This window comes from Chanos chanos, chromosome 8, assembly GCF_902362185.1.
Source record: "Chanos chanos chromosome 8, fChaCha1.1, whole genome shotgun sequence".
NCBI classification, from domain to species: domain Eukaryota; kingdom Metazoa; phylum Chordata; class Actinopteri; order Gonorynchiformes; family Chanidae; genus Chanos; species Chanos chanos.
In genome coordinates this window covers 21384861-21396696 of record NC_044502.1, presented here as the reverse complement: position 1 = coordinate 21396696, position 11836 = coordinate 21384861, and the positions used below count along the sequence as shown (strand labels likewise).

Genomic DNA, 11836 nt, shown 5'->3' with positions numbered 1-11836 from the left:
TTGGTTACAGTCGCTAGGGAGCGCCATCAAAATGCCCGATGAACGTGTCAGTCAGGCTTTTATTCTGACAAGAATTTTCCCAGATGTCTGAGCGACCGAAAACCTCAGCGGTCACAAAATTCTTATTGGCGAACCTGTGGCGGGCGTTCCTGTTTTTTTTTTTTCTATTAGAGGTCAAATGTGAAGGGAGAATAACTTCCGGGAGAATAGGGGTCGTGTGGAGGGGATTGCATTTCATTGCCTGAATAATGCTGATACGAGTAAGTGCTGTGAAAAATTCTGTATTGTACATAGGTTTTGTGCACTTACATACCCGATCAGATTAAAGTACCTTGTCAGATTATGTTGGTTTGGGATGTTGTCACGTTTTGGATAGCTAATAGTCTTGTACTTGTCGCTGATGAAACCTGAACTTGTGTAACGACTTTTTTGCGAGCAGGATTGCTCCGTTTGGTTTAATATCCACTGATAAGTAGAGACAAGGCGATTTGCATGTGTCGAAATTCGTCATCAGTGTATTACTTGGCAGGAAAATCTGGATACTTTACATAAGAGGTCATTTTTTTTGTAGGAAACAGTCAAGTGCAGTATGAACATGCACACGAACTTTGATCAGTTGTCATGACTGGTCTATATTACCATCTCTTTCTCTCTCTCTCCCTCCGTCCATTAGTCTATCCACCAATCTATCCGACCTTTCCTCCGCAATTATGGGTCTCTCTCTCTCTTAATCTCTTCCAGAAGGTCTTGCAGTGTGGTTTGTCGGCTCTGAGGGACAGTCGGTGCATTCACGTCAGTGCGCCATGGAGAAGTCCTCTCATACCCATTGTAGTGGAGCAGACGGTAAGCGTTAGTCTTCAAAGCAGACTAAGCAGACAACTATGAACTGAAGGGAGCGTACGGAAAGCCATTTTTGGGACACAGACCCAGTTAAAACCCCTGGCATTTCACTTCTTCTCACTCAAAAATGATCAGCTTTGTCTGGCCTGATGTGTTTTTGGCTCTGCTGTGCTCTGTTTTCAGGGGAGAGGAGAACGTGCCTATGACATTTACTCTAGGCTACTGAGGGAGAGGATCATCTGTGTAATGGGACCAGTAAGTCTTTCCACAAGAATCCTACACATCAATTTCAGTGCCTGATATGTCCAACTGTGTTTCTAATCCTGAATGTTTGTGTCTCTTTTCAGATTGATGACTCTGTTGCCAGTTTGGTCATTGCACAGCTGCTTTTCCTACAGTCAGAGAGTAACAACAAACCCATTCACATGTACATAAATAGCCCAGGTGAGAAGTGGGGTGGGGGTGCCATTAGTTTTGTCATAAACACATGAAAAGTAACAACCACAACAAGTCCCTGTTTCAGGCTTCAAGGTCTGGTCCAGCGTGAGTGTCATTAAAGGTTGACCTGGCTGTTTAGGTGCCTTTGAAAAAGCCCAGGACTGAGGTGAAGGGCTGACATGGTGTAGAATAAAGAATGTTAAGTGATCCAGGAACAGTTACAGAAATCTGACAATGTGAAGACATAAATACCCTAAAGAGTGGATAAGGTGTTTTTTCTGCTTTATAAGGAGCCCGGTAATGAGCGGTAGAGAGAGGAGAGTCGCGGCACTAGTGTCAGCGGTCATTTGGGTGATTGGTTTAAGCTCAGATGTAATATGGAAAGGTGGCTTTTGGTGCTGGTGTGAAGGGTACCTCTCCAGCAGAAACCAAACACTTGATGGAGCTTTGTGTTGGTGTGGAAGTTGTTGGCATGGCTAGGTTAGGGCAGACTAACATGTGGAGTTAAGCATGAAAGTTAAGGTAGCATGGGAGTATCCAATACAGCCCTAATTTAACACACCAGCCTCCTGTGTGCAGATGTGCTGAATCAGGAGTGTTAGCAGTGAGATGGAGCCAATGCCAGTGGACTCTGAGGATTATCTGTTCCCATCGTGAGGGCAGTGATTTCTTATAAGGGCATCCTCCTTGTACTGACCTTACATGTTTTTGCTCAGGTCCTGTACTGGGAGACATGATTCAGCTTGTTATGGGGTTAGTAATAGGTTTATGAGTTAAATGGGCATGTCACCGCTGGGAAAACAAAAAAAATGTGCATCCTGAAAACCAGGAGAGGGTTTAAACACACTGCCAAACAAGGTCATTAACCTTTGATTGACCAAGGTCAATGGATTCTACAGTGATGGGCCCAGCAAGGGTTACTGGGAACAGCATGGCTAAAGCTTAGCGCTGATGGTCAGAGCCAGACTTGGTCATTTAGATCACTTGTTTGGACTATTCTAAGGCATTCTTCATCTACCTGATTTACAGAACAACACCACTCTGTCTGTTGGGGCATACTTGTTACGTATTTATTTATTAATGAACAGAGTGGTGTGCATTAGAAACTGGCCACTGGATGTAACTTCTTTGTATTTTGCACTTGTATGTATGTATGTATGTTATGACTTTTGGCTTGATGAACACATTGTGTGGTTGTTACCAGACTTTGATTCACATAAACTGTACCTGATTCACATAGTCTGTACCTGATTCACATAGTCTATACCTGATATGCATTGTCAGTACCTGATGCAAATGCAGAATCTGAATTTAAATTTGAGCTCATGCAGAATTTTGCAGATCTTGGCCACTAGGCAGCGCTACAATAAATAAGCTAGTGAAAGTATGTAACTTTCAGTCTGATGTGTCAGATCCTCTGCACGCTGGGGTGATGACTCATAATACATGAAAGTATTTTGTACCATTTGACATGTCACAGGTCTATCAGAAGACATTGAGAATTTAGTACATGCTGATTGCCATGTGGGGCAATATTTTTATTTGAGTCTCTGTTCATTTTTTCTCCTTCCAGACATTGATTTTCATCCTGTTGCTTTTTATTTGCGGTTTGGTCCATGTTTTCCTTCAAATCTTAGGTCCACATAACTGGACCTGGGGGAAATAAATATGTATATTTATGTATACATGTATCTATGTATATGCATATTTGTATGAGCACAAACAGATGAAACATGGTCTTTTTATAACACAAAGACTGTCTCTCTAACAAACGTGCACGATTAGGTGAAAATGCTCAAGATGATTATTCCTTCATGAATATTCTTCCTCTGGATGTGACTTTGAACATTTTTCTTTATGTTTTCAGGTATTCATTTCTGTTGTAGTTCTTCATTTCATTTTTGTTTTCATTTTTATTTCAGTAAACACTTCATTCATGTGAATTTAAAAACAAACAAAAACAAACAGATGCCTTGAAATGTTTTGTTCAGTTTTCTTATGGACAATGTTATTCTGTGACACGAGAGATCAGTATGCAGCCTGTTAATCTCTGTGAAGTCTGGCTGTCAACTGGGATTTTTCTGACAGAGTTTGATATGCAGATGGACACACTGTTTAGCTAAACACTTGAGGTTAGCTCTTGTTTGATATCAGATGATCTCTGTCATGTTAAAGTATCTAATTGCTCTCTCTCTCTCTCTCTCTCTCTCTCTCTCTCTCTCTCTCTCTCTCTATTCTACGGCAACACAGGCGGCGTTGTGACTGCTGGTCTGGCCATATATGACACTATGCAGTACATCCTGAATCCCATTTCCACCTGGTGTGTGGGCCAGGCTGCCAGCATGGGCAGCTTACTGCTGGCTGCGGGCACAGCGGGCATGAGGCACTCACTCCCCAATGCTCGCATCATGGTGCACCAGCCCTCTGGAGGTGCCAGGGTGAGACTTGGCAAACCAGAGAGAGGGCGTGGGAAAAGGCTCACAGAGGGCTTCTCCTAGCTTTACTGCAGGCCCACACATTTACTTTGTACTGTATAATTAATGTGTATATAGACAGAGCTGAGAAACAAATAGTGCTGTTGATTTGGAGGACTGTGCAGTACAGAGCTACTGCTAATGAGATTTATGGTTGATTTCACTTTTCCTCAGGCCCTTAACACGTACGTACGTGTGTGTGTGTGTGTGTGTGTGTGTGTGTGTGTGTGTGTGTGTGTGTGTGTACGTGTGTACGTGCACGTGCACGCACTGATGTGGTTTTAGGGTCAGGCAACTGACATTGCCATCCAGGCTGAAGAGATCCTAAAACTGAAGAGGCAGATTAACAACATCTATGCCAAACACACAGGCCAAGCTCTGGAGACTATTGGTAAATTGCAGTTGAAAGCCCTTTTCAGACTCATGCTGCTGAACATGCCATTGCGGGCTGGTTTTTCCTGCTCCTTTCACGCCAGCTACTGGTTCTCAGTGTGGAAATGTCGGAAAAACCTGTTGGTGTGACTCACATGTTGGATGACGGGAAGATTATTCTGAATCTTCCCCATTCAGCATGAGTGTGCATAGCACATTTTAAGCACAATTATTTGCAATCGTTGTTTTAATGTTGCATAAAATTGTAATGTTAGATGAGGTGAGGCACTAATGGCATGGTTTTGGACTTTGTACTTTGCTCCAGAGAGTGTGATGGAACGGGACCGTTACATGAGCCCCATGGAGGCACAGGATTTCGGTATCATCGACCGGGTCCTGGTCCACCCTCCGCAGGCCGGTCAGGACGAGCCCGAGCTGGTGCAGAAGGAGCCAGCCACTCCGGCAAGTTCCTCCACGACCTCAGAGTCGGCCTCCGAACAGGGACAGCCTGGTACCAGTCCACCCTCTTCCTACAAACCAGAACCATGAAAAACCAGCACTGGGATCTAAAACCCACCAAACTACTTGTTACAGACCTCTTACAGAACCAGTACCAGTGAGGCAGGTCCCAGGGGCCTCCCTCTTCACCTCACCCTGAGCCCTGTGTATGTGAGATGTGTGTTGCAGTTGGCATTGGGTGCCCTGTGTGTGTGTGATGTGTGTGTCAGTCGGCGTCAGGTGCATCAGACAGAACGTGCTGCTGACCTGCATCTGGCCCTCAGACAGTTTCTACATTTATATATAGTTAACAATAAGTCAGCAGCTAAGATCACAACTATAATGAAGTCTGAGGGTAGATTTATCCTGTCATGTTTGTAAACCATAGAAATTAGTTTTAACATTGTTAATCTGGAACAAAATGTATAATTGATTGAGAAAAAGACGAGCATAAAGCTTGTGTAAAGTGACACTGAGCGCAGATAATGTTAGTCTGTGATTGATGCTGTTGGCTCAGTCATTGGTTTTGACAGCAGAGAACAGCTCTGTCTTGGTATTGCACATGTGACCTCTCCGTTTCAGTGATCCCCAAGCAATGCATTCTCATTTTCTGAATATTAATATGAAATAAATCATTATCCACTTGTACATTCCTTACCACTTGCCTTTAATTTGAAAGCAGAATTAATATCTGTCTGAAAGAAAAGACCCTCCTCTGTGTAGAGTCCTTTAAAACTATTGTGTGAAGTTCTTCACTTACGTGAGATGGAAGACGCCTTAGCAAAAATCTTTTTATTGCCAAGTTGTAATAAACTGCAATACATGAGTGTTAAAACTATGGAGCGATAACAGACTGTAATGAAATTGGATTGACAGTTCTGAATCATGAGAAAACATGTTAATTAAGCCTTTGATTACTGAGAGAGAGACAGAGATACAAAATGTAAGGTCAGAAAAAATATCATTTACAAAATGAAGCAAATATGGTGCACACCAAGAGAGTACTATTATCACCATCATACCTAAGCAGCTCTGAGATGCAGTAGTTAAGGCTCTACACTGACAATTTAATACATGCATAACCTAAAAAACAGTAACACAGATTTGTTGACCTCTAGTGGAGAGCCGCTGTAGTTTAAAGTGCTGGAAAACTCCTTTTAGGTCTTTACATAAGTTTCACAGGATTTCTGAGATACACTGCTTTTGAAAGTAGAAAAATCACTCAGATTTGATCTCATTCTTAGAATCCCTCTCCAGGGACTGCACACTGCAAACTCTCCTGAATAAAACATGAGCTGAAGTTGTCTGTTTCCATCAAGTGTACTTCCACTCCACAAAACAAATTAAAGAAAAAAAGCAGATGTAAACATCATAGATCAGTAGTGGTCAAAGTTATGAAGGGGTTTTGGCACATAAATGAATTGGAAGTCCACCATTCATTTGGCTAAGAATCAATATGACTGAGTAACATGACATGACAAATCACAGCTGAATGCTTCAGTAAACCATGTCTAATTCAGACAACTCAAAATTTTAGGAAATCATGAAGAATCAAGGAATAGTCAGTTTCTAATAAATGCATCCTGAAACAATGACATTTTATTGTTAAACTGCTATCGCAATTCAACTGGAGCACCATGACAAGACAGCAAATGACTGATTTGTTTATAAAGACATCAAAATGATCCATGAAGAGTCTGCTTCATATGACCAAAAAAACTCCCAACTGCTCCACTTAGAAATTTCCAGTTCTGACACACACACACAAACACATGCAACCTCACATCACAGAGCATCCTCTCCAGGTCTTTTTCTTCTCCATCGTTGCCCAGCGCAGCCAACCCAGGTTGCTGTCTTTGTAAGGAGGGTAGCGTAGCACGTTGATCCGCTCCAGTCCCCAGCCACGCAGCATACAGGCACGCCTGTGACTAAACGTTTCAAAGCCCCACCGTCCATGATAACTGCCCATGCCACTAGCGCCTGAACACACACACGCATACAGGTCCACACACGCATGGACACACACACACACACACACACACACACACACACACACACACAGGCAAAGACAAGTCAGGCATGGATTAGCACAGTGGTACACACCTACACAGTCAAAACTGACCCTGGATCAGAAGCTACGATTGGAAATCTCTGTCATAGAAACACACAAGCAAAGACACACTCACCTACTCCTCCAAATGGTAAGCCGGGGAGACACATATGCACAATGCCATCATTCGAACAGAAGCCCCCACTGCTGGTGCTCTCCAACACTGTTGTTACAGTCTACAGAGAGACAGACAGCAGTCATATCACTCCACCATAATGCCAGACAAGCTTACAGAACCTGCTTTTTTTTGCCTTTTTCATGTCTGGCCTTTACAGAGTGTGAGAGATGCCGTGCTCTAGTGGTTTGTACCTAATCCTACCTGAGTGTCGTCAGAAAACACGTAAAGAGCCAGTGGTTTGTCTCTGTTGTTGATAAAATTAATGGCTTCTTCTAGAGACTCTATGGTTAAAATGGGCAGGATGGGACCAAAAATCTCTTCCTGCATCAACACATCCGAGTCTTTAACATTCACCACCACTGTAGGAGCTGGAGCAGGGAGAAAGAGATTAGAAATAGGCTCTTGTGTTTTCATTGGTCAATTCAGATTAGTCTACTAGTCCTGGGGCTAACTTAGCGTTCTCAATCCCTTCTCTCCTGAGCCAAACTGTGCAAGCCACAATGCAATAAGCATTTAGTGGTAGGGAACTTAAACACTGCTTTGACTCTGATTCTGCTGAATTGCCACCAACACCTAAACATGTTCACAATCTGAACTTGTTGAATAAGACTAAATCTCAGCACTACTGCTGTTAAACTCATTACACCTACTGACTTCATGCAGCCTCTCACCAATGTATTTCTCCTCTCTGTTACTCTCTCCTCCAATCTCCACCTTCCCTTCGGATTTGGCCAGCATCTCCATCAGTCTGCTCCAGTGCCTGTCCGTCACAATGCGGCCCAGATCTGGGCTTTTCTCGGGCTGCACTCCATAGAAGGCCTCCAGGGCCTCCTGCACGGCGGGGAGCAGCTCCTTGAGCGTCTGAGGAGTACAGAGCACGTAATCTGGGGCCACACAGCTCTGGCCTGCATTGAAAAACTTGGCCCATACCAGTCTTCTACCTGCAGCCCTCATGTCCAGCTGTCCATAGACCAGACAGGGACACTTGCCCCCCAGTTCCAGGGTAACAGGAGTGAGGTGCACAGCTGCTGCCTGGAGGATGTTACGTGCCACCCTCTGGGAGCCTGAGCAGGTGAAGGGGAGGGTATAAGGTGAGAGGAATGGTGGATAAGCATACGGAAATAAAGTATAACAAGACAATGTGACCTGAACAAGAGTGAAGTCTATCTCTTTAATGTGGTGGACAATGAGATAGACATCTGCAGAACACAATAGTGGGTATAAATTGGGAGGGGACTTCAAGGACTGTCTGAAAATTGCCTTCTTCACAAATAAATTCCATTTCAGTAGTTTAATCTTTTAGTCATTATGAATAGTGAAGTTTAATTATGCTTGTCCAGCTATTGCAAAGGTGAAAGTGAAATGTGACCATAGACAAACACAAATCACAAACAAACTCAATGACTTTTTGCTGCGGAGAAAAGCCGATGCCATCTTTCTCTTATGAAATACATTATGATGACCAAAGAAACAACATTCCAAACACAGCCTTTTTCTATTTGATCACACAGAATGGATAGAAACTGTTGCCCATTTTATATTTGGGGTGGCACTGGGGTGTGGATGGGTCCCTGGGTATATTTACATTATTTAAACGGACTCCCCATTTCCTTTTCATTGTCGATGGCGACTGGAACAAATTAGTTGTTTGAAACTATTTCTTTATGAGTATTTCAAGATTCTTTGCTGATCAAAGCTCCTATTTTTGGTGTAATCAGTTAGCTTCATTACTCACAAATCAAATTATATATTTATAAGATAGCCTAACTCATATAATTATAAAAGTAACATTACCAAAATGCTTATCTTGAAAGACTTGGAAAAAACACACTGAAGTAAGGGCTAAAATAATGTCTGTAGATGCTCAGCAAAGATATATGGACAATAACAAACACATTGTAGACACTGCAAATATCATATTCCTATGGATGATGTGTTACTCAGACGGAACATGTTCTTTAAGGCTATGAGGTAAGGGTAGGGATGTCTTCACTTGTACCTGTGTAAAAGATATGATCAAATCTGTTCTCCAGCAATTTCTTTGTATTTTCTGCTCCACCACAAGTTACAGCATAGCAGGCCTGTAGCAGTTGAAAAGTTAAAAGTGCAGTTGAAAGAGAGAGATTAACAAAAAAAAAAAAAACAGACTTAAAAAATGAGTGGAAAGTTTTGATCATAACCCCATTTGGGAGGAGAGATACAGGGAGGACATTCATCGATATTTCACTGGCGTTACCTGGGACAGGTACTTGGGTACCAGTTCAGAGAGAAGCTGCTCAGTGGCCTGGCTAATCTCAGACGGCTTCAGAATAGCACAGTTTCCTAATCCCATTCGAACATTAGGCGATTTCATGGAGGTTCAAATAAACAACACGCAAAGACAAATAAAGAGATGACAAGCATCAACAGGAAAAAAACCATTTAGTCAAATTATCTAAATACTCCATTTTTCTTCAAATGTAATTAAAAGACAACAATAATTTGTAGTACCAAATAAACCAAAATACAATACTTTATGAGGTATAATAACATCTGTTTCTGAGAGAACAGAAATGTACCTGCTGCTATAGCACCAACCAGTGGTAACAAAACGAGTTGTAGGGGATAATTCCAAGCTCCAATGATCAAAACCACCCCCAGGGGCTCTCTACGCACAAAACAATCATCCAGCTTCGTAGCCTAAAGTTGGGGGAAGAGGGTAGAAAGGTGAGGTAGAGAATGAGACAGATGGATGGTAGTGGGGAAAGTGAGCCAGAGAGAAAGAGAGAGAGAGAGAGATAAAGACATACTGGATAGTTGGCAAAACAATGCACAGAACACAGTCTTTCAGTGAAAGAACGAGTGAATGAATGAAGGCAGTGAATGAGAATGAGAAACAGTGTCATTGTTCCATGCTATCACTTGGAACAACTCCAACTTGGGCACAGGGAGAATTGTCCAATGGTCATGACAATGCAGTTTGGGCAGTTCACACTTCTTTGTTTGAGTTAAAACTCAAACCCAGGGCATAAACTGCTACCTAAACAAAAAAGGGAAAAAAATCACAGTGTCTTGCAGCAGTCTTACCAGATTCTTGGCCACATGATCAGGCTGCATCCATTTGGGTAGGTTGCTAATGGTGTAACAAAGGTCATTGACCACCATGTCTATCTCAGACAGCACTGCCTCAAAACTGGGCTGCAGAGGATGACAGCAAGACAGATCACCATGACAACAGTAGTACTAAAAAGATTAATCATATACTTGTGATGTGAATCTATGGGGAGTTTCTAGAAAGACTTGTGGTACTTTGGCAAGGTCTTTGTGCAATGCATCCAAGATCTGCTGCTCATTCTCCTGGAGCAGATCTTGAAGAGCTTCCAGCTGGGCCAGTCGGAACTCCATGGGAAGAGTAACGCCCGATTGGAAAGATTTCCGAAGTCTGTTGATCACCTGCTCTTGGGTCTCCATCTACACACACCTGAAAAGAGGAAACACATATGTGTCACCTCACAACACAGAATGACTAAAATCCCTAAACAGTCAGATGACCTGGAATAAGCAATGTCAGCTTCACTCTAAACTCATGATACAGTTATTACCACTCACTGTTATTATCACATTGACAGGGAATGATGGCTGATTACGATGCGAGAGTTCTGAACTGTCAAATGCGTCAGAATGTAAGCAGGCTTTAACAATCTGTCAAACAAAGTGGATTTCTCCATGATGCAAATTGAACTCAAATCAACTACGTGGTAGTGGGCTACCGTAAGCACCAAAACATTTACACAAATGACAGTTTCTGTCAGTGAACGGAAAATCAAATCTCAAATACTGCCAAGCCACACCCTTTGGGAATGGCAGGGCAAATCATCAGAGCACCCTGCTGTTCTCAGCACGAGTGAACGAAAAAGAAAAACGAGAAGTGCAGATGAAAAACAAAAACCAGAAGTGCAGATGAAAAATAAGATTAAAAAGTAATGTGTTCAATCAACATTTTTGTCGAAAAAAACTCTGTTTTAATCACACAACCGTACAAGCAAACACATGCAAATTAATGAACGCAAACATTTGGAATGCTTCGCTCTAAGTGTTACTGCGATAAATTGTTTCTAAGCAAACATTTCTTAGTAGACGACAATATTGGAACCAACACAGAATTATCCTAAAATATACAGATAATGAGGGAAAAGCTGCACTGATACCTTGATTGTCCTAAATCACTCAGATTTACGTGAGACTCCCGTGTCCGGTGGATTTCATTCCAACATGTGAGGGAAAAAATACAAGCTGAAGATGAAGTAGTTCCGGGTGTGGTGTTTTGATTCTGTAAAATCGGGTTTGTCAGGTTTTCATCTGGGGGGCATGTCAAGACGAGAAAAACTCGCTGTCTGGTTTTAACCAGCGAAGACTATTAGAACACACCTCATGCTTTCTTAACTTCCAGAGGAACCGTAACTGTCTGTTTAGCCAGGTAGGTTGGCTCAAGTACACACTATATATGTTTACTCATCGGTTCAGTAATTCCATTTGCTCCACAGGAATCCACGTGCCTTGAAAGTTGGAACCATTTATAAACTCATTTTTCTCTACAGTATCATTCGCAGTACCAGCAATGAGCATGTCACCCAAAACGAGCGCATACGGAGCGAGCAGTGGACCACTTTTGAGGTATGTCAGAAAGTACACAGCCCTTGGTCTAAAAGTAATACCTCAGTTGCCTCAGTGGGATGCTAAGAATCTGACCTTAATCGCCTAGTTTGGTGATGCGAAAGCAAAGTACATGTTAAGATTCAAAGATTTTAAAAACAAATGTAACAGTCTCCACTGAGGGCAGCAGGATCTGAACAATTGTCAAAAAGTTTAATGAAATTTTAAGATTGAAGTATTAGTATTATAATAATATATTTCCAAACTATTTACACTAAGCAGCAAACTGTCAAATGAGCAGAATGCTGGGGCATACTGACACACAGGGGTACCTTTCATTTGATTGATGTTTAA

The 11836-nt window shown here is 42.2% G+C and overlaps 2 protein-coding genes across 2 annotated transcripts; one reads left to right on the top strand and one right to left on the bottom strand.

Moving 5' to 3' along the window:
• Nucleotides 1-201: 201 nt before the first annotated feature.
• clpp (caseinolytic mitochondrial matrix peptidase proteolytic subunit) lies at nt 202-5270 on the top strand. Its single transcript, XM_030781144.1, has 7 exons — nt 202-260; nt 742-843; nt 1024-1095; nt 1188-1284; nt 3529-3716; nt 4038-4143; nt 4450-5270. Exons 1-7 carry the CDS (start codon nt 249-251, stop codon nt 4671-4673), a joined length of 801 nt encoding a protein of 266 aa, XP_030637004.1. The 5' UTR covers nt 202-248; the 3' UTR covers nt 4674-5270.
• A 1132-nt stretch (nt 5271-6402) lies between these two features.
• aldh3b1 (aldehyde dehydrogenase 3 family, member B1) lies at nt 6403-10300 on the bottom strand. The gene is made up of 9 exons (XM_030781142.1): nt 10139-10300; nt 9917-10027; nt 9409-9529; nt 9087-9172; nt 8850-8931; nt 7522-7914; nt 7052-7218; nt 6809-6908; nt 6403-6602 (listed from the first exon to the last, which is right to left on the bottom strand). The coding sequence occupies exons 1-9, from the start codon at nt 10298-10300 to the stop codon at nt 6403-6405; spliced, it is 1422 nt and encodes a 473-aa protein (XP_030637002.1).
• Between the last annotated feature and the right edge of the window lie 1536 nt (nt 10301-11836).

What these genes read in the sequence shown, in the direction of transcription:
- aldh3b1 (XM_030781142.1), bottom strand. Translation starts at nt 10,300, where the DNA reads ATGGAGACCCAAGAGCAGGTGATCAACAGACTTCGGAAATCTTTCCAA. An exon ending in CAGAGAGGAGAAATACATTG is followed by an intron (nt 7,219 to 7,521) that starts GTGAGAGGCTGC and finishes TCCCTGCTCCAG; the next exon opens with CTCCTACAGTGGTGGTGAAT. An exon ending in CTTACCATTTGGAGGAGTAG is followed by an intron (nt 6,603 to 6,808) that starts GTGAGTGTGTCT and finishes GTGTGTGTTCAG; the next exon opens with GCGCTAGTGGCATGGGCAGT.
- clpp (XM_030781144.1), top strand. An exon ending in CCATTGTAGTGGAGCAGACG is followed by an intron (nt 844 to 1,023) that starts GTAAGCGTTAGT and finishes CTCTGTTTTCAG; the next exon opens with GGGAGAGGAGAACGTGCCTA. An exon ending in CATGTACATAAATAGCCCAG is followed by an intron (nt 1,285 to 3,528) that starts GTGAGAAGTGGG and finishes ACGGCAACACAG; the next exon opens with GCGGCGTTGTGACTGCTGGT.